This window comes from Lissotriton helveticus, chromosome 1_2 (genome assembly GCF_964261635.1).
Source record: "Lissotriton helveticus chromosome 1_2, aLisHel1.1, whole genome shotgun sequence".
Classification (NCBI taxonomy): Eukaryota; Metazoa; Chordata; class Amphibia; order Caudata; family Salamandridae; genus Lissotriton; species Lissotriton helveticus.
The window spans coordinates 269,129,454-269,152,466 of NC_136058.1; the positions used below are offsets into that span (position 1 = coordinate 269,129,454).

Genomic DNA, 23,013 nt, shown 5'->3' on the forward strand with positions numbered 1-23,013 from the left:
TGGACCACAAATTTATCAGTGACTAATATTCGGCCCACGCCCCTGCCCTGACATACCACACCGGCAAACTCGTCATCATCTTGAACAGCAAGCTATATATTAATATATAGTTAAACGAAGGCTCATCCACCTGCTTCCACACCCTACGCATGCTCTGCAAGATCTTCAGGTGGTTCCCACTCAACACCAGAAGGACCGAAACGTAGGCTCTCGTCAGCAGCAGGCTGGCTGTGGGAATACACCCTACATAGGAATCACTGCATGCCTCCAGGAGGGACTACAGACAATAAAACAATCAGCTGCAAGGCTCATTCTCGACATCCCCAGAAGGACCCACATCACACCCCACATCAAACTACACTGGCTCCTGATCCAGAAGAGATGTAGTCCGTTCAAGATGTTGACCCACGCATACAAAGCCCTAAACAATGAAGGACGAGCATACATCAATCAACGCATGACCTTCCACCTACTGACCAGACACATCCGTTCCGTCTCCCTCTTCCTCACAGACAGCCCACGGATCCGCTGAGTCAACAGCGGAGGATGATCTTTCACACACCTGGCAGCCAATGCTTGGAACAACCTACACCTACACCTCATGGCTGCCTCATTGCTCCTGCATTTCAGGAAAGGCTTCAAGACCTCTCTTTTTGAAGGAACAAATCACCATGTAGCAGCTAGGAACTCCACTCCAGCACCTTGAGACCCTCACGGGTGATTTGTCGCGCTTTACAAATGGTTGACTGATTGATAGGAAGGTCCGATTGGAATTTTGTGGTGGGACAGCTAGTTTATGGAGTCACTTGTCGGAGGAGCCTGCTCCACTGGGTGGGGCTGGCCTCTCTCTTTCTCGCTCTGTCCCGAAAGGGCTAACACTGGGTTGCTGTGAGCTGCCACTATTGCATTGTTGACTGCTGTTGCCCCTGTGTGTTAGTAGGACACCTGCGGCAGTACTCTTTGGAAATGTAACCTTCCTGTTGGTCTCTTCATGGCTGGGTTGCTCCTTGAAACTGCAGCACCCCCCATAGCGTTGGCATTGTTATTTGCCTCAAGCTGTTGCAGTGTTTCATCTACTGCTGAGCAGAACAGTTGTTCTCGAGTCAAGGGAGTACCGATGCTGCTTGCCTGCACCTCTCTTGAACCCTGACCCCCAAAGGCAGGCGTGTCTCTTCAGGGTTGTACCTGTGCTGCTGGCAGTATCCACGACGCTGAGTGCAGACTTCAAGTATGTGTTGCAATGGTCTTCCTCTTTTCTACAAGAGCAGCTGCCCCTCTTTGGAACTGCCCTGGGAAATTTATCATTCGCTTTTCCACTTCTTTCTAATGTTGGTGGGTGTACTTATTTAAGAGAGCGTTGGAGTTAGTGATGCTCCACTGTGTTGCTGCTCCCATCTCCATTATTTGCTCCACCATTTCCACTTTCCTGCTCTCTCTGTGGGTGGGTCAGTGGATGTGGGGACATTGGCTTTCTTTCTTGCCACAATAGTAGTCTGCCATTGCATTTCCCTAATGTACAGTGAGCCCTTGTAAGAGTGTTCATACTTTTTCGGACCCTCGGGCTGCTGGCTCCCCTGAATGCCTCCCTTCCCTGTTCTAGAATGCTGGGCAGCATCTGGAGATGGTTGGTTTTCCTTTGAGAGGGTAGGGGGGTTTGCAGAACGAAGCAAGTTTGTGCTTTCTCTTCCAGCTGGCCCTCATACCTGTCCACCGCGCTGTTCACCACCAAGTTGTACATACCAATGTCAATCGTAGGCAATAGCCTTGAAGGGTATGAATCTACTCTGTCCTCCAGTGAGTGAGCATCAAGGTTCTGACCCTGGTCCTTGACGGTGTCCTGAAGTATTTCCTAGTCCTCCAGATCTTGCTCTTCAAAGAGCGTCTCTTGCTCTTCCACTTGTGGATCTAGCATGGGGTGGTTCGAGTACGACCAGCTCTGCCTCTTTTCTGTTCCCTCGAAGGCTTCAATGGGATCTGAAATTATAAATGAGTTGCATCAAAGTTCCTCCTTGTCTGTACTGCCATTTCGGTTTCAAAACATCTTTTCTTTCACTCTATTCAACGAGCGCCCTTCTCCAGCATTGATTGTGGCTGGAGGCCTCTTCTTCAGAGCTGGGGCTTTGACATCTGGTGATTCCTTTACCCTCTCTTGCTCATCTTTTGATGTCGAGCGTTTCTCCAAGGAATGGGAGAGGAGTTGGCCTAACGGCTAAGGCGCTAGACTTCGGACCTGGGGATCTGGGTTCGAGTCTCGGTAACAACGCCAAAACCTCCTGTGATTCTGGGCAAATCACTTAATCTCCCCGTGCCTAAAAATAAAAAGTGTGTGTCCTCATGTAAAACGTAACTTGTACTATGTAAAGCGCTCTGATACCTGATTCGGTTCGGGTCTAGTTTGCGCTATATAAAACTCTAAAAAACAAAACAAAAAAAAAATGTTGTCTACTAGTATTCCCTGTGTTGGGACCTGTGGGGCTTTGTGTTTAGACTTCTCTATTGGTCAACAATTCTTTCGGCACTGAAGCAGTCTTGTGGGACTTGAAGTCGGACAAGTTTTGTTCAAATCCCCCTTGGTTTTTGCATGCTACCTGAGGGAGTTTTGGGGGTTCTTCCTCCTTGTGTATTTTTGGCAGAACATCTACCTCCAACTCTACGATGTCTCCTTTGGCATTGAATTGTTCCACCAATGACTAGCTCCCTTCTGTGCCCGCATGGTGGCATATCACCTCTGCCCTTGTTGCACTCTAGTCCTTAGTGTCTACAGAAGGAACTCAGTGCATGCTCCACAGTCTTTCTTCATGGTTGTCTTTTGGTCGAACTTATGATGACACTTGGGACAAAACCTAAAGGGAGTGTTCCCTCGATGGTACCTGCCCTCTGCGTGTGGATTCTCAAACTGCGTACCTGTCTGTCCACGTGTTCCATCTACTTTTTCGGTGATCTTCAGTGCTTTTTGGTTATTTCTCTCTCCGCTCTCTCTACGGATGTCCTTCATAGTGGAATTTTATCTTGTTGTGCTTTACGACTCATAGACATTCTCGCTCTTCTTTAACATCATCTGCAGAGCTTCGGCTGATGCTTCCAAACTCAACAGCGGAAAAAAGAAACTGAAGATGATGACCCTCCACAGGAGCTTAGAGGGTGAATGTCTGATGTCATGGAGGGATGTACATAGCACCAAATGGCAACAGATGACGCCCAAAAAAACACGAGAGAACAGAAAACCAAGTGGAGTATTCCGGACTCAACTACTAGACGGCAGAATAATGCACAGCATATACATGCAGAAAAAAATCATGCTGAAAAATCAGCGTATGACTAGATTTGCAGCACTTTGTATATGTTCTCAAAACGCAGAAGAACTGGCTAATGTGAAAGTAGGGTCAATAATAGTTACCAGGCGTCCCCAGCTAGGATAGGGCATGCCTCCTCAGTCTGAACCCCTTGCATCCTTGCCAACCAGTGTACCCACTGCCAGCTCTTCCGCTGAGACAGCACAATCACACTGCCAGCTCTCCCGCTGAGACAGCACAATCACAAAACGTGCAAAAAAAGGCTCAAAACAAGACAACACTCTTCCCACCATTCACCCGGCATGGTGTTGCATGTGACTCTTTTGGTGAGCGCTTTTGAACCCCACATAGGGTAATAAGGGCTTCCAACATTTTATAGTACAATACACAGCATCACCTGAGAGTGTGTGGGCATACGGAAGAGTGCAATGTGCAGCGGAATTTTGTGTGCATGTCCGCGCCGGGAACCCCTTTTTGGGTAGCTGCAGCGCGTTATAAGTGCAAATAAATAAATAGAGGGTGGATAAATTGCGCCCATGTATGAACCTGCAATCGGGCTGCCTGCATCATACCTGGCCAGAGTGTGAGGAAGGGTACTCTGCTCCTTCCAGTACCATGAATGTGGTGTGTGTGGTAAGCTTGCGCCATTGCAGTCTGTGTGGTACCTCTTGTTTAAGAAAGCCTGATCTGTTGCTGCCCTGGATGCGTGGGCCCTGTGTGTGTGAAAGACGAGTGTGCAGCTACTAGCAATGATGCAACTGTGCTGTAGACAAAGGTAAGGAGACGACAGAGGCCACTTCTGTGCACGTCTCACAAGAGGTACTGTACGCTCAAGAAGGTTACACCATTGTAGCGATTTAGGACTCCAAAAATGTAGTGCGTAGAGAACGCAGTACAAAGCTTTTTGCACCAAGAACTGTAAGGACATGATGCATAGCGTTATTAAAAATAAAGCTTAACTAACATCTGGTTGACACTACCAACCTTACACTACATCCAGAGAAAGGCTACTATTCTGAATGACTTTCGGCTACAAGCTCACTGCATCCGGACTGGTCGTGAAGCACCCGACACCGAGTCATTCATGTCAGGCTGAAGAAGTGTGTGCTGTTTAGCTGCCAGTGACGTCAGAGGAAGTGGCATCACCCAATCACTGATGCTGATGGCAGATTCTATTTTTGTATTTGTTGCTAGATAAAAAAAAAAACACAAAAAAAAACAATAATGCTTCCCCAATAATATAAACCTAGGTACGACACGAAAAGGCTAGCGCCAGATGGTTCCACCACCCACTCGAAACCAGTATTCCACAAAAATGTGGTGTTTTCTTTTTCAGTTAACAGCTAAATCTGCCGTTGATGGCTTTTCAGCGTGCACGGCAAACACACACCGAAGGTTAAAGCCAGAATCCGAGGGGAATTACTTTCAAATGACTATAAAAATAAAATGTCAAATTAAATGGCTAATAGACTGGGACAGAGGGTGAGGTAATGTATTGCATCATATGAAAAGAAACTCAGGCCGCGTGCGGTCCGGGCTGGCAACCCGCAAGAGTAATTATACGGGTAATTGGCTAACCATAACTCCAGCGCCAGCAGAGCGCGCGCACTGACACCTTCAAGACAGATTGACTCAGACAAGGGGTAGAAGGGGGGGCTAGGAGGGATGCACAGGAATGCGGCTCACACACGGCGGCAGCAACACAATGCCTGCCCCTTCACGCCATATTTATTTATTTATTTAATGCGATTTTATATAGCGCGAACTTTATCCGAAGGTATCAGAGCGCTTTACATAAGAACCAGTTGCAAAACAAAAGGACTACGGATTACATGCGTTACATAAAAGATACAAACAGAAAAAATTGCAAATGTACAAGATGTAAAGTCACACAAGGAAGAGAGATACACACCGAAAGAAAAATTGCAAATGTACAAATAGTAAAGTCACTCAAGGAAGAGATACCAATGGATATACTCTTAGAGTCACATAAGAATGGTAGAGAGCACAACGGTCTACTGCATATACTAGTGATTAGAGTTCTCTATATACATAGGGTAGGGATACGAATGAATATACTCTTAGAGTCACATAAGAATGGTAGAGAGCACAACGGTCTACTGCATATACTAGTGATTAGAGTTATCTCTATATACAGAAGAGCAGAGCTCCATTAAGTGGGGTCGGAGGAGGGGATGCAGTCACAGCACCAAGGGAGGGTGGGAGGGGTATACGGGTATGGGGAAAAGGCAAATCAGAAAAGGGAAGAAACATTTGAGGATCGTCAAGGGGGAAACAAGGGAAAAGGGTTAAAGGACGAGGGAATGGGAAAGATGGCGGGTCAGGGTCCAGAGAAAAGCGGCCGAGAGTAGCAGCAAAATGGCGGCCAGGACAAAACAAAAAGTAAAGAAGTCCAGGAGAGTCCATGGCGTAGTTTCTTTCCTTCGAATGTGGCTGCAGGGCTGCTGCCTGCATCTGGTGTTTTCACGGCCCGCTGCTTTGTTTTGCGGAGCGGTGTGTGTGCCCCGAGGGCCGCTCCACACGGGCCCTCTCTACTGGCCCAGAATTGCGGGGGCTGCTACAGACGTGGGGCGGCCGGGGAGCGCGGCCATGGCTCACCTTTCTCGGCGGGGGCTGCATGGTGATTCTGCAGGTCCGGGAGAACCATAAATCCCTGGTGTGCAGAGGAGCCTCCGGCGCTGCTCCGGCCACGGGGATCCCGGGCTCTGCTTTAGAGCGGGCCAGGGGAGTCACTGTTGTTGGGTGGCGGGCTGGGGAGCTGCTCTGGCTGGTGCTGAGATCTGTGGTTTGAAGAGTCGCCCCCACCTGCATAGCGCTCGTCGCGGCGAGAGGTGAAGCGGTCTAGGCTGCAGCTGCGGGTCGCTCCTCTTGTCCGACTCTTACCCCGCACACCAGAGTTCTTGCATCGGATCCCGGGGACAGCGTCTCTCCGGTGGCCCTGCACGGTCAGACCATCATCATCGCCCGGCTCAGGGGCGCGATCATGGGGCGAGCCGCAGGGCTTCTATTTCCATTTCATGCTTTCCCGCCACTTGCCGAACTAGAGCGCTGACCTCCCTACGAGGGTGGCCCGGCCCCAGGGTGCAGCCCGGGCTCCTTCCCTCCTCCCTGGGCAGCGCTCGTCCTTTCGGTCCCGGAGTGGAGCCCTCGGGTCTTCATGCCTCCCACTGGGGTCTTTCTCCATCCGTGTGGGGCTTTCCACTATGTCCCATGAGGCTGGGGTCTACGCAGCGCCTCCCCGGGTAAGTCCTTTCACCTGTTATTTATTGTTTTTGGCCGCGTCTAATGTAACCGAGGGCCCTCTTGCACTGCTAGTGCATACCGCCACCTGCTGGCACTGCTGCCGGCCTGAGGCTTTATACACAGCAGCGAACCTTAAATAAAGACACAAAACACACAACGGCGCGGATGTCCAACACAGGCCCTAAAGGGCAGGTTTCCTCTGCATTGGGGGATCAGCTTTTGACTTTACGTTGTTTTTCTATAACGTTGTTACTGCTATGAGGTCGCTTCATGCGCTTTGCATGGAGGGAAACAAGATTGTAGGTTGCAGGATGAGAGCCCAGCATCCTTGGTGACCGCAGGCTTCAGGACCAGTGCATTCTGGTCTAGGGAATGGAACCATGTACACAGTTTTCTGCACCAAAACGAGTATGACTTGCCGGACGGTCTTCTGGGACAGCCGGTAAGGAGTCCTTCGGTTGTACAGAAGGACGGTACAGAGCTGTACACACAAGGCCCAGAGACAGATCTAACCGGAAATGCTTTCTGGCCAGGAGACCGTGTAGAGGCAGCGGAGAGGGTGGCATGGGCAGTGTGCCTCCCACAAAGGATGAGGCGCTGGCAAGGATTTGTGGGGTCTGAACCTCTCCATCAGCCAGGCAGAGAACTCACAGATAGTACCAGATGTTCATCTGTCGGGTCAGAGACAGGTTTGAGCCTAGGGTGACTCCAAGGTTGTGCCTTTTGTTCGAGAAGGCTGCAGCAGACTGCCCACTGCGCACAGACATGCAACCCGGGGTCTCGGTACCCAACGGCAGGACCTCGGTCCTGGCGGAATTAAAACCCAGCCATTGCTAATGGAGCCAGCTATGAACATGACGGGCAGTCTATAATGTGTTGACAGCTCACATATTTGTTGGTAATTCTACTATTTATCCGTATATTTGCGGAGCTCATGTTGTAGCTGCTAGGCTGAGATACCATGTATGGACTGAAGAGGGTCAGCATCTGACCCAGGAGTATACCCTTGAGCTGGATAGCAAGGAGGCCTGCGTGACCTGATGATGTCTGTCAGACGAGGAGGAAGTGAACTCTTGGAGGGCTGGTCCTCAGAAAGCATGGGATGTTCAAATCCCAGCCACAAGTACTGCGTGCCAAAATGCCATTGGGCAGGAGGATTAATGTGCAGGCTTAGCTGCAGTGCGACTGGGTGAGCAAATCTTGGCTTATGCTCTTCGTAGCAATTCGTGTACCTGGTCACAAAAACATGATTGAGTGGAAGACACACAGAGGAGATTCTACTTGGATTACTGGGTCTCTACAACCTGCACAATTACTTTAGCTATGCAAGAGAGGTCAGAGTTTGGTCTGTAAATGGTCAATGTCTCAGGATCGGGTTTGTGGTTCTCCGATAATGGAGATGACGTGAAAGGCTTCCGATGTGAAAGGGCACCGCGTGGCCGAGTTAGTCTCTAATAAACGTGATGATGGGCTGTAGGACTGGCTGACACATTCTAATGACTTTGGAGCTGCCGGTTTCAGAGGGGTAAAGGTTAACCATAGCCTTTAAATTGCTAGGTTCTAGAAAAGCTGTGAATCCACAGAGTACATGAAATACACAAAAGGTGATGGGAGGCTGCTTGCAATAAGTCAAACACCTGGCAAAGCTTGGGGTAGCACTACAACCCATGGTCCTTTTGATCACCATGCTACCTCAGTTTGGACCTTTTTGTTTTTGCATTTGGTGCCCTAAGTGCACCAGGTATGCCCAGATGTGGGTCCCAGGCACAATGTGCCACTGGAACCAAGCCATACCCAGCTGGAGAGCCCATAACAAGGGCAAAACCGGTCCTGAGTTGCTTGTGTTTCAGTTCAGTGAGGACCAGGCCTGGCAGTTCAGGCAGGACTGTTCCTAGAAGGGGCATGATCTAGACTGATTTACATATGGCTGTGTCCAAACTGAGGTGGCATGGTGGGCGAAAAATGATAGACTGGGATGGGGCCCGAGCGAATGCCAGTGGCTGAGATTAATTCAAAAATTCTATCCATCACCTTGTTATGCAACCAGAGTGGTACGGTAGGGGACCAATTATTTCTTTTGTTAGCTGCCGGTTGGTGGCAGCAATGCAAGCATCAATAGTGTAACTGCTGACCATAGAGGAGCAAAGATTGTTGCGGATTTACAGTTGTGGCCAACTTGGAAGGTGCCATTGGCATGATTAGAAGGTCAGTACTACACATGAGTTTGTGGTTTCCGATACGCAGAATTGGTCAAGTATTTATGCTCCATATTGCATTACCACCAAATCATTAATTTCTCAACCACATTTTGATTTCAATGAACCAAGGGTTAACAACTATTTTTGCTTAAACCTCTAGGACTAAACACTGGGAGTTTCATAGAGGAAAGAAACTTCATATCAGCACCTTCTGGGTCCTTCTTGATCAAGAGGTGATACTACTGATACATGGCCAAGAATGGGGCTTTCAGATAACTATTTGGCGATAGGGTGCCGTCCTCTCTTGGGTACCACTACTTCCCTTCCTTTTTATGACCTATTTATTCCCTTTATATACGATTTTCTGTCTGAACCCAAGATGCAGTAGCCTTCTGCATGCTGTAAATAATGTATAGCTTTGTATGTATTTTTCGGTCTGTTACTGAATTTAACCTTGTCTGAACTAATGACTTCCGTAAAGCCTGCTAGAGCCTGGTTAGAGATAAAGGAAACAAATAACTAAAAAAAATAGAGAATATTTATTTTTAGTGCACTGTGTGTAGCAGTAGCATTAACATTATTTGGTAAAGGAAGCAGTTGATATATTTGTGCACTCCTATGAAAATTTCCAAGAACGTCCAATTGAGAATACAAATGTTGCCATGTTAACTTCTTAGGGAGAGAAGACAAGTCGTGCAGATTCCCTGTAACATTTTCGACTTTAGGTGGCATGGTCAACGGCTGAATGTAGTCTATGCCAAGCATAGCCGGTCACTGGTTTGAACAGAATTCTACGTAAAGCCGCAGCAGGATCTCGTTAACGCCAATGGCATTTCATAGCTTGCGAATTTTCCGGAAGTTCTTTGGCCTTCCCTTTCCCCCTCGTTACTGCAGGCGAACCAAGGAGGCTCAGGAGACCTCTTTTGCCTCAACAGTGACGGTAAGTTCACTGCAAGGTTACAAAGGAGTTCGGACAAATGCATCCTTGAGGCTACCACGCTCTCCCTCACTGCTACACACTAAAGGAAAAAGAAGCAGGTATCCAAAATGGCAGCCATGAAGAAGAACGCCGCTAGTTGTCAAGTAGATTGTATGAGGTACCTATTACCTGGTGGTTATAAAGAGTAGCTCAAACTTCAAACATGATAAACCCAAGGCACTGGACTACGAAAGAGTTTTACCAAACGTTAAAAACTCAAATTTCACTTTGCAATACCATACTCTGCCTCCAACCAGACCAGCGCATCGCGTTTTAAGCACTACACACAGTTTTTCAGTTATGGTTCTCGGGACTATCTACAAGCATTGCTGTGGTGGGCCTGTGACTTTGGTTTTGTACTGTACCCCAAACACTGAAATGTTCATAGGGTGATCCTAGTGGCATACCACAAACCTCAATAACTGAAAACTTCACATGCGCAGAAGCAGTTGCACTTGCCACCAGTAGCTTAAGTCATTTTCGTGAACTCCTTACTTTATTTGCTTTATATAGCAGCACACAAGTTACATTGCTGACACCTTAGAGTGTATTGTGCCCTACACATCCTTACAAGATCATTCCAAGGGGAGAATTATAAGGGATGTGCCATAGAAAAGCTTTAACACTAATAATAATAATAATAATAATAATAATAATAACACCTTTTGTACAGCGCCTGTTTACACTAGACAACAGTGTGTCCCCGCGCTTTGAAACTAATTACTAGAACAAAACCCCAGAAAAAGAAAGGCCACTGAAGGAAAGGGCGAGAGGATCTCAAAATTTAGGAAAAAGGTAAGTTTTCAATTTGCGCCTAAAGCTTCCTTCAGATGGCTCCATCCGGAGCTCAATGGGGAGGTCATTCCACTGTTTGCTGGCCAAATATTTGAATGACCGTCCACCCATCCGTGCCCGTTGGATTCTGGGCACCTGAAAGAGCATACGGCCCTGAGATCGTAAATAAAGATTAGGGTGGTACTTGGTAAGTAGTTTTTGAAGATAGACGGGACCTCTCTCATAAGCGATGCGATGGGTCATACACATGCTTTTAAAAATAATGCGCTCCCGTATGGGGAGCCAGTGGAGTCGCACTAAGGCTTGTTTCCCTGAAGATCTTCTAGAGAGGTTAAGAGCCAGTCTAGCTGCTGCGTTTTGGACACATTGAAGTCTATGCAGACCTTTCCTACTCAGACCTAAGTATAAAGCGTTACTGTAGTCGAGATGGGGCGTCACCAGAGTATGGATTAACGTTTTCCTGCTGTTAGCAGGGAGTGAGTCCAGGGTCTTGCGTAAGATGTTAAGAATCCCATAGCATTTACCTGCTATCCCTCTGGTGTGGTGTTCAAAGGATAGAGTCTCGTCCAGTTTAACCCCTAAATTCTTAACCTGTTCCAATGGTTTAGGAACGGTGCCAAGTTCTTTAGGCCACCATGCCGATGACCAAATGGATGGAGATTTCCCCAACACCAAAAGTTCAGTTTTGTTAGCGTTGAGGCGTAAACAATTTGTATTCATCCATCCCGCTAATCCGCTCAGACAGGCGGTGAAGTTGGCTGAGGCCTCTTCCGGAGGCTGAGACAGTGTCACTACCAGCTGGGTGTCATCAGCATATGACGCTATCTCAACCCCGTACGCCGCAACCAGCTTGGCCAGGGGCGCCATATAAAGATTAAACAAAGTCGGGCTCAAAATAGAGCCCTGAGGCACCCCGTGTCTGAGCGAACGCACCTCGGATTTGAAAGGTGGACAGTAGACTTGGAATTGCCTATTCGCCAAGAATGTACGCACCCACTCGTGAGCCAGACCCTCAATGCCAGCCTCGCTGAGACGAGAGAGCAGCAGGGGATGGGAGACGGTGTCAAATGCCGCGCTCAGATCTAGTAAAAGGAGCGCGGCTGTCTTCCCCTCATCAACTCTACTCCTTAATAGCTCGGTGGAAAAGAGGAAGGCCGATTCAGTCGAGTGGTGCGCTCTGAATCCTGACTGCGAGGGATGCAGATGAAGTCCCCTATCCAAATATTCAGAGAGCTGCTTGTTAACTATCTTTTCCACCACCTTAGCGCAGAAAGGCAGCAGCGATATAGGTCGATAGTTATCCAACTGCGCGGCACTCAGATGAGGTTTTTTCTTTAGGGGAATGACCTGCGCTATTTTCCAGTCTTGAGGTATGTGGCTTGTTAGAAAGGACTGTTTCGCCATGTGGCCTATATGAGTCGCCAGAAGCTCGGCTTGATTCCTGAGGACGTTGGGGCGAGCCACATCCTTAGGGGAGCCTGATTTAATGCTGCGAATAATATTCAGCAACTCCGTGGTGTTAGGCACCACAAACTGATTAAGGCACCCGTTGTTAGTCCTCTCACTGCTAGTGGAGGTTTCCCCAAAGGGTTCTTCCAGTACCTCTGGAAAGGTTTTATAGATATTGTCCACTTTCTGCACAAAAAAATCAGCAATAGCTTCACACATAGCTGTTGAGTGCAGATCAGGAACTATAGTTCTCTCCAATGAGGTGAGTTCTTTGTAAATAACAAAGAGTTCTTTAGTAGAGTTCTCCGCCAATTCAATTCTGTTCTTTAAGAAAATGCGTTTGGTAGATCTAATCAATTTATGATAACTCTTTATACTCTTTTTATAATTGAGTCTAGCCCCGTCATCGTAATTACTGCGCCAGATGCGCTCCAACGTTTTGCATTCCGTTTTACATGCTTTTAAGTCTGCATTGAACCACTGAGCTGTTTTCGAGCATCTCGCTGGGGCCTTGGTAGTCCACGGGGCAGTTTCATCTAAGGCTCCTGACAGCCACTTTTCATAGTCTGTCCAGGCTTCGTCTACACTATCTTTAAGTGGGGGGCTGCGTCTTTTTAAAGCCAGCTCTAACTCGTCCTGCTTAATTTTCCCCCATTGCCTACGTTTACATGCCATCAGTTTGGTACTAAACAATAGTTTGGACTCCCCACGGATGGTGAACTCCACCAAAAAGTGGTCTGACCATAATACCTTACTCAAAGTGTAAAGCAGTTAAACCCCCCCTTAGAGTTTACGACACTTGCACTTTTTCTTTAACAAATGTGTTGGCTTCTCATAGTCCAAAAGCGAAAGGGAAGAGAGACTGAGTAATGTAGAGAAGAGACTCCTGGTCCAAAGGCGCTTTAACCATAGGCAGAGTGAACAGTGATAGATGGGATGTTTCTGATGAGCACCTATCAGGACACTCAGTAATGGATGATACCGGCATATATTGCCTAATATACAGGCAGGATGAATATAAAATCCTCCGTTCAGCACCCACGGCCCATATTTTAAAATTATGCTCTCTGAGATCCAATGTGACAGTCGCGCACCGGAGAAGTCTGGTTTTCTGCTTGTCAGAGCATCGACTGGCACATCTCTTGCAACTGACATAAAATGAGGGTGATTAACGACCCAGTTTCACCGTTACTAAATGAAATCGTTGAAAATTGAACAGGAAGATGCAACCCAGGGAGCAAATTCCAGATCATTCCATGTTTTCATCTGTCCTCAAAGTCGCCAGACAAGTACAGACAAAAGAAAGACAGAACAATTCAAAGACAGTATCTAGTTTAAATAATGGCAGCTCTAAAATGCTATTTCGAAATGAAGGTGGCAGTTTTTTTACACTTAAAACAGTTTCAAAACATCAGGGATCCTCAGGAAAAAAACAATTAATAAGCTGAGGGGGAAGGTTAGTGAAGCACCTCCCACCCCCCCCCCCAAACCTGAAATTACTTGCTAATTTAAAAGCCACAAGGCATAAAATTGCAAAATTACTAATTCAAAGGCCATGCATCCCCATTTCTACCTCGGTGTGACTTTAATTGGAAAGTAAACAAGTGATCCAAGGTAAACAAGTTATCAGAAATAAAAGAAAGAGTGATGGGCTTGGAAATTCTGCACCCTTGTAAATTGATCAAAAAGGATACATGATGTCACACCTGTAATAGACATCCTACACCATACCTGATCCCAAAAGCCAAAGTCCACAGTACATGAGCAAAGGTCACATTTAACACACCCTAGAGACTAAATTAGAAAATAACACCTAAAAGCAGGTAATGTACAATAACAGTGTGTTCCAAACCCACAGATACTGTAAAACAGCATTAGCTGTTGCTAGCAGAAGGAGACAATTGCCCAACATACCAACCACCTGCTCCTCTTTACCCCACTGATCATTCTGTGATCAGTGGGTGACAGTGCACACTGCTTCAACTGCATTCTCAACTATGTATCCTGCAGAGCTAGGTATACCTCCGGATCTTGGATTTGGGAGCGAGAAAAACACCACAGATATTACAAACTTGACGTAGAGCCAAGGAACGTGAATCCTCATGATCACTCGAAGAGGCTTAGTCCCATTCATTTTTTGTTGTTTCCCACAGTTCAGACTTGATTTCAGTCTTTTTGAGTAGTCTAGATTCAAGGTCTTCGCTTTTCCAACGAAAGAACAAGCAGCATGCATCTACGACATGGCACTCTCTTCATAACCAGTCTTCAATGCAGTGTGCTCATCCTCCTCATACCATGAGACCTGGGTGATAGAACTTTTGTGCAGAAGCAGCTAAAAGAGCTCGAAAAGAGTAAACTTTCGCAGAACTTGACGCCAGAAGCATGTTCTTTCACAGTGCCGGAAGAAACCTATGCATTCACCACTGACTGCAGGGCTATAGATAGCTTCCGAGACAGTATATAGGACGATGTTATCCATAATGGGTCCAGTCTATATGTGAGCAATGCTCAAACGGGGAGAGGGGCAACAAAAGAATGGAGAATACTGGGAGAGGCGAGCAGAAAGACTAGAAGAGAGAAGATAAGAGAAGAAGCGAGAATGGAGAAGGGATTACAGCTGTGCCGTGTACGAAGCTCAGCAAAGTAAGTTAACTAAGTCTCTTCCCACATCACAAAAATTATTCAGTGCCCAAAGCATTTTCACCTGGGGTAGCTATGATCTCTGCAAACCATTTATGAAATGCAAAGAAACATAGATATTGTGTTCCGCCCCTGCCCTGTGAAAAGGGAGAGGCAATATGCAGAGAGCAAGAAAACAAAATTGAAAGTGAACCTGCAGGAGGACAGGTACATTCCTTCGCCATAGAGATTCCATCTTCATGCTACCCACAGAGCGCTCCCATCTCTTTTCTCCTGTTTGTCACTATTTCCTTTTGTGCGGTTTCGATATTCCACAAGTAACAGACTCACCTGATGGCCAAAGTACAAGAACAAAAAAGACCTCACAAAACGGAAGCAAAAGTAATACCCCCGTCTTTCCCTACAAAAACAAAATTGTGGAAGATAGAAATATGCTGCTTAAGCCGAACATAAAGATGTTGTTACAGCTGGCGGCGGATCAGGTTTCCAAGACTGCATTTTCAGCAGGTGCACCAGAGCGGAAGCAGCTAGGAGACCCCCGGTGGTCTGATTCAATGGCATTTCCCTGTTGAGTGCTGTACTCATTATCCCTGTCCTCGGTTTTAGCTTCCAGATTACCCTGTGGAGCACAGACCTGGTTCCAGTGTCAATACTGACACTAACATGTGTATAGTCTGAGCACGCGCAAGTCTCTGCTGGATTGACAGTGTGTTCCAACATAAGATAAGGCACTGTGGGAAAGCCTAGCCTGCATGCAATAAAAAGGTCAAAGGTAAAGGAGCAGAACTAAACGAGAAAGGTTCGACCGCCACGTCCACTGGTTTTGCCAGTTCGCCGTTCTCTCCAGTAGTCCCTTATAAGTTGAGGTTCTCCATTGGAGCAATCCTCACACCAGCAACAAAACAGAGAGTTGGCTCTTCGAGCCAGAAGAATGGGATCCGGTTCTAAACATACTTAGGATCCAGAATATTATCTCTGTCCAGGTCCGACAAGGGCCTTCATCTGGTTATCACATGACACTTAAGACCACACTCCACCTGTTAACTCCACTGTTCCCCAGTGCTCTAGGTTAACCTCCTCCTACCAGCTGGATTTAACCCTGTGAACGACCCTAGGCAGTCGACATTTCGGGACCTCCCTTGCAAATTATCTCCTAATACCCAAAGCACCAGCTTTTTTATTTTTTTTACAACTGACAGCTGCAAGAAGATGAGCTTTTAAGAGAAAAATTGTTTTGTGAATCTGATGTCTTTGGTTTATGTACTTTAAGTTAATGTGTACATTACATTAATGCAGTATTTTCTCCATACAGTATTTAGTGTAAAGTTTTCGTTTCTTTGAGTTGATTAATATGTTTCTATCTTTTAGGAACAATATTTAAGAAAGCTTTATTGTAATTTTCTTTCAAGATCAATTAGATACTATTTTGATCCGTTGTCATGGGGACCCTAAAAGGAGTGTGGCCCATAGGCCTACTTTGCATATTTGGTCATCTGGAACTGGTCCCTACTTCCCTTATACCCTCTGTGTCTTTCCCACAGCCCATTCTGCCTTTATATGTCCTTTCCCTGTACTGTCTGCCAAACCCAACTTTTTCTACTCCTTTTCTATTCCCCCACAAATGTATTATGCTGGTTGTTTTTGCCTCTTATTTGAGGCATGAATATGTATGATTGCACAGAAAAGCCACAAGATGAAGCAGTTTACCTAAGAACACATTACAACACTTTCTGATTTGCTTGTTGATACATACAAAGTGAGTAGAATAGGAGTTAAAAATACACAGTCTTAATTGTAAAGAACAAGGACTTATTTGTAGGGATTCAAGCAAGCTCGGATTCCTCCTCACCCACTTACCACGTAATCCCCCCCAGTCCTGTTGGACTACATCAAATATACCACACAGTGTCTGCAGATTGTCCCATATGTATATCGGAGGGGCTGACTTGTTTATCTAGAATGGTCCAGGTATTCTGGAACTAAGCGATCCTTGCACTACAAACAGTAGTGGAATCTATGGTTAGACTTGAGCTTTAGCATATTGTATATTTGGCCTGCACCTAAATCCCAAGGGAAATGCATGCACTTCTATAGGACGGCGTCGGGGCAGATCTTGGCCATGGAGCGCACACCAAGGGACCAGAATCTGAATCATGACAAAAAGATAGGAATTATTATGGAAGAACTCTGGATAATGAAGTTCGAACTGATCCCAAATTGGTTGACGAACTAGTGATATGGGGAGGAACAATGCAAGACTTCCACAGAAAGAACAATGGAGGTGACTCTGGCTAAACACTTTGGAGCCATACCCAGAAGATACTACTCATTTTGTAAAAATTACACTCAGTCTCCCAATATGCTGTCTGTTAGCTTTTCATCGTGAGATATCTATATGAAGCATCGCAGTGTAATAACTGGGGTAACACCTGTTGCTCTGCGGATGAGTTTTTGTTTTCAATCTGTGCCAAAAACCAATAAAATGTTTAAATAATAAAATGTAAGATTACTTAAAATTTGGGGTTGTACGCTGTGCCCTGGGAAATACATCTATGATTCTGAGTGGAGCTCATGGTGCTCTATATAAGAATGCCACATACATGCACATGCAAATACATACATAAAATATCAGTCATGCGTGTGAAACAGGGTGGATTGCTAGGTCTCACTCCAGATTTGTTTTACAAATTAAGCATGACTTGTACCACTTTAGTGGGGTTCATTTCTGCCACTTGTGACAAGGTCTTCTAGCAAGAAAGTGTTTAGATCCACAAGGCATACAAGGAAAATCCAATATGGACAGTCACAAAAGCTTGCAAAGACCTAGATAGACCACAAGGAGTGAACAGTGCCTCTACCAGCAGGGTCTTACATGAAAAACAGAATCATTAGAAAAGTACACATGCAGTGGTAGAGCTCCTTAGACAGCAAACAAACATTTTGACGTAACCAAGCGTGAGACTTTGTGTTATACGCTACCAGTATGTACCTGAGGCTGCGCGACCGGGGTCTCATGGCTGGAGAGTGCCGGCCCTCCTCGTCCGTTATGTTCTCAGTACTGAAATGCTTCGTCAGGAAATGTAACTCATCTGCAGTGGGTTGGTAGGGGAGCTGGTGCAGCTTCTCCTGGGACGAGCATGAAGACTGAAGGGAGAAAAGAAACCAGTTAAATGAATGCACACAAAACAGATTAAAATAGCAATAGCACCCATAGCTTTTGTGTTAAGCTAATTTAGTAACACTTGTATGCTGTACACACTTTCTGTAGTAATGTAGCCATAACAGAGCTTGAAACAAGAAAAGAGTATTATTATTAAGTTAACCATTATTGACAGCAGATTTTACATGGGGAAATAAAAATGGATACCCCCAGAGAGTGGTTCATCTCCAAAACTCCACACGCATTCGACCAGAATCCATAGCCTGTCTTTGCAAAATCTGCCTAATGGGAAAGCGATCTGAAGTGACAATAAGGTAACAACTGGTGCTCAACAAAACACCTAAGTGAAAATTAAAAGATATCTTCCCAAGAAGGAGACATTATAAGCTCTCAAGTAAAAACTTCAATCCAGCGACCTCAACTGCCACCATGACGACAATACCGCCCACCTCCCCAACAGAATGAGCAACCTCAGACTGACCCAAATCGTCCGCGACCCTATGCACACTGCAGGGGACACGCTGGACCCTATTTTCACCTCTAGCAACCGCTTCAAGTACAGCCACGTCACAGAACTCACATGGACCGACAATGCCATCATCTCAGTCTCCTCCACCACCACCCCGAAGATGGCCAGTGCTCATCACTGCAGCAAAATCTCATATACCAGCTGGGCGGACACCCTCAACAATTCCAACTCAGTCGCCTCCACCAATCTGAAAAAGGAATTTGAACACCTGGATCACCAACTACGCCAACAGCATCGCCCCCATCAAGAGCAACAGTCACATAACACCCTCCAGAATGGCCTCAGAGCAGTGAAATGTAACAGCAAACAGCTGGAGAAGAGATGGCGCGCGAGCAAGGTCTCCCACAACAGGGCAGCCTTTAAGAACGCCCTCAACCTTTACAACCTCCTGCTGAGGGCAATAAAGAAGAAAGCCCTACGTGCACGCATCAAAACAAGTGCCAACAGCAAGGAACTTTTTGAAGCTTAGTTGAGTAGCTCTCCAATCTGGCTGCCATAAAAAAAAACATCACTCACTCACAAGAGCTGTGGCAACAACCTCGCTGACTTCTTCCATGACAAGATCGCAACCATATACAGAAACTTTGAACCCCAACCTACACCCACAGACTTCCACGACCAGGATAAAACTTCCATCTTAAAATCCATCCACTAGGGAGCTCCAACAGAGCCCTGCCTACACCACATCAACTACAGAAAACTAAGGATCGGCCAGGAACTCACTACCCTGATTAAAATAACACTCCAATCACCACCGCAACATTTCCTGACACTGGTAAACACGTCGAAGTCAGACCACTACTTAAAAAACCCTCTGCCGATCCCAGCAAACTCAAGAACTACTGGTTAATCTCTGTGCTCCCATTACCAGACAAGGTACTGCAAAAGACTACCAACAGACAACTCACAACACACATGGAGCATAACCAGTTACTCAACGCCTCCCAATCTGGCTTCCGCAGCAATCACAGCACCAAGACTGCTCTAGTCGCAGACACAGATGACATCTGAACCCTTCTCGAATGCAGAGAAACAGCAGCTCTGATCCTACTCGACCTCTTGGCAGCCTTCGACACTGTATCCCACCCCACGCTGACCGAATGACTCTACCAAATCAGCATCTGGGGTGACATGCTCAGATAGATCACCTTGTTCCTCACCAGTAAAACACAGAGGGTCCACCTAGCACCTTTTACCGTCAAACCCAAGGATATCGTCTGCGGTGTCCCACCAGGGCTCATCCCTCAGCCCTACTCTCTTCAACGCATACATGACCCAACTGGCCAACATCATTAGATCTCAAGGTCTCAATATAATATCCTACATAGACAACACTTAACTCATCTCACTCACCAATGGCCCTACCACAAGGACCACCTTCCGCAGATGCCGGACAAGCATCATCGATTGGATGAAGAACAACTGCCTGAAGAGGAACACCGACAAGACTGAGTAGCCCATCTCCCCACCCTCTCTTACCTGCTTTGTAGTTCCGTCCTCCCTCCCTTTTTTCCCTGCCCTTCTTGGCTTTTTTTCTTTCTTCCTTCTATAGCTTATTTTCTCACCCCTCTTCTTTTTTTTTTATATATTAGTATTGTTTGGTATTGTTGCATGTTTCGCAATCAAAATTTGTACCTCAATATGGGTTCATGCTGGAATTGCATTTGACTGTATTTACTGTGATTTTTCGATACTTAATGTATGCTTATAAAATAATTACTACAAAAAAACAAGCATTGGAAATGCAATAGGGCTCGCATTAGGAAGTTTGAGCTATTGGTCTTATAAATGAATTTTTTTTATTTATGTGTTATTTTTTAAAATAGTTAAATTAATACCTTTGTCATTTACAATGCCAATAGTTATAACTTTCGCAAATGTGACACCTATAGCATTTGTAATGCAACGTGTTTTGTATTTACGTGACTTAGATGTATTGATATTACAAATAACAATGGCTTTTAATGTTTTAAAATAATTAATACTTAAATAATTTATTTAATTTGTAATGGCAATAGCTTAAACTTTTGTAAATAACTTTTGTGAAGATTATGTTCAGTGTTTTTTATTGTGACGAAAATCCAAGAACAGAAGTGAAATATTAACATCTTTTTGTGATTTGTAATAAAGCGTGAAAGCTTGAAAACAGCTTGAAACATTGAAAGAACATATTTGAACCAGTGATGCTGTGGTTGCGCCGAGTGATGCTGTAGTTGCGCTGAGTGATGCTGTGTTGGTGCTGAGTGATGCTGTGGTTGCGCTGAGTGATGCTGTGGTTGCGCTGAGTGGTGTGTGCATCGGTGGAGCTTAGTTGGAGCATCGGTGGAGCTGTGTGGTGGGTGCATCGGTGGAGCTGTGTGGTGGGTGCCTCGGCGGAGCTGTGTGGTGGGTGCATCGGCGGAGCTGTGTGGTGGGTGCATCGGCGGAGCTGTGTGGTGGGTGCTTCGGTGGAGCTGTGTGGTGGGTGCATCTGTGGAGCTGTGTAATGGGTGCATCTGTGGAGCTGTGTGGTGGGTGCATCTGTGGAGCTGTGTGGTGGGTGCCTCGGTGGAGCTGTGTGGTGGGTGCATCGGTGGAGCTGGGTGGTGGGTGCATCGGTGGAGCTGGGTGGTGGGTGCATTGGTGGAGCTGTGTCGGTGGAGCTGTGTGGTGGCTGCATCGGTGGAGCTGTGTGGTGGGTGCATCGGTGGAGCTGTGTGGTGGGTGCATCGGTGGAGCTGTGTGGTGGGTGCATCGGTGGAGCTGTGTGGTGGGTGCATCGGTGGAGCTGTGTGGTGGGTGCTTCGGTGGAGCTGTGTGGTGGGTGCATCTGTGGAGCTGTGTAATGGGTGCATCTGTGGAGCTGTGTGGTGGGTGCCTCGGTGGAGCTGTGTGGTGGGTGCCTCGGTGGAGCTGTGTGGTGGGTGCCTCGGTGGAGCTGTGTGGTGGGTGCCTCGGTGGAGCTGGGTGGTGGGTGCATCGGTGGAGCTGTGTGGTGGGTGCATCGGTGGAGCTGTGTGGTGGGTGCATCGGTGGAGCTGTGTGGTGGGTGCATCGGTGGAGCTGTGTGGTGGATGCATCCGTGGAGCTGTGTAATGGGTGCATCTGTGGAGCTGTGTGGTGGGTGCATCTGTGGAGCTGTGTGGTGGGTGCCTCGGTGGAGCTGTGTGGTGGGTGCATCGGTGGAGCTGTGTGGTGGGTGCCTTGGTAGAGCTGTATGGTGGGTGCCTCGGTGGAGCTGTGTGGTGGGTGCATCGGTGGAGCTGTGTGGTGGGTGCATCGGTGGAGCTGTGTCGGTGGAGCTGTGTGGGTGGAGCTGTGTGGTGGGTGCATCGGTGTAGCTGTGTGGTGGGTGCATCGGTGGAGCTGGGTGCATCGGTGGAGCTGTGTGGTGGGTGCCTCGGTGGAGCTGTGTGGTGGGTGCATCAGTGGAGCTGTGTGGTGGGTGCATCGGTGGAGCTGTGTAGGTGGAGCTATGTGGTGGGTGCATCGGTGGAGCTTAGTGGGTGCATTGGTGGAGCTGTGTGGTGGGTGCATTGGTGGAGCTTAGTTGGAGCATCGGTGGAGCTGTGTGGTGGGTGCATCGGTTGAGCTGTGTGGTGGGTGCATCGGTGGAGCTGTGTCGGTGGAGCTGTGTGGTGGGTGCATCGGTGGAGCTGGGTGGTGGGTGCATCAGTGGAGCTGTGTGGGTGGAGCTGTGTGGTGGGTGCATCAGTGGAGCTGGGTGGTGGGTGCATCAGTGGAGCTGTGTGGTGGGTGCATCAGTGGAGCTGTGTGGTGGGTGCATCGGTGGAGCTGTGTGGTGGGTGCATCGGTTGAGATTAGTGGGTGCATTGGTGGAGCTGTGTGTTGGGTGCATCGGTGGAGCTTAGTTGGTGCATCGTGGAGCTGTGTGGTGGGTGCATCGTGGAGCTTTGTGGTGGGTGCATCGGTTGAGCTGTGTGGTGGGTACCTCGGCGGAGCTGTGTGGTGGGTACATCGGTGGAGCTGTGTGGATAACATGCATTGGTTGAAACTTCTTTTTTTTAAATTGAGAGCGCAGTAAATACAAAGGCAGTTTACTGTTTTGTGATGGGGGGAAGTGCAGTAGATTAATATAAGCCTGCAAGCTTTATTTTCAGATACAATGAACTTAAATGTTTTCCTATTTGGTTTCAAACACAATTCAAACAAATAACATTTGTGTAACAATCTCGCACTTTTTATAAATCATTAGTAAAAGAGATCAATGAAATTCAACTAAAACCCATATATAGCAGAAGAGGAGAAAGCTCTAGTAACGGGATTCAGGATGAATGTATTCCTTTGAAGCAAATCGCCAGCATGTGAAAGGTGTAAGATAGCTATCAGCATAAAACGAAAATGCCAGCAAAAGACTTTATAACATTCTGTGTGGCCCTGATAAAATAATTAGAGCGTTTAATTATATCATGACCAACAACGGTTATTGTTTCAAGAGCAGCCTGCGAGATGGTTAGGCTGCAATATAAAAAAAACAAGCATCAGAGAGGATAAAAGGAGACACGGCCTGGCGGCCGTGAAACTGAAAGTACGGCCGGCCGTGAATAATTAGGGGATGAGAAATGCGCTGGGAGGAGAAATGCAGAGCGCATGCTGAGAAGCTTGTGGGAGGGAGGCTGGGCTGCCTTTGATGTGGTAATGCGAGGCAGGCAGGCGGCTGGTGGCATTGTGCACGCGCTTTTTAGGGCTTGCGCTTGCGCAATGAC

At 47.0% G+C, this 23,013-nt stretch overlaps 1 protein-coding gene across 4 annotated transcripts in view; it reads right to left on the minus strand.

Moving 5' to 3' along the window:
- Positions 1 to 23,013, minus strand: part of MAST2 (microtubule associated serine/threonine kinase 2) — a 1,587,681-nt gene that overhangs the window by 254,595 nt on the left and 1,310,073 nt on the right. For all 4 annotated transcript variants that reach the window (XM_078671709.1, XM_078671708.1, XM_078671710.1 and 1 more), the window contains one exon: positions 17,608 to 17,762. In XM_078671709.1, coding sequence (XP_078527835.1) covers positions 17,608 to 17,762 — 155 coding nt within the window. The remainder of the gene's footprint in view (positions 1 to 17,607; positions 17,763 to 23,013) is intronic.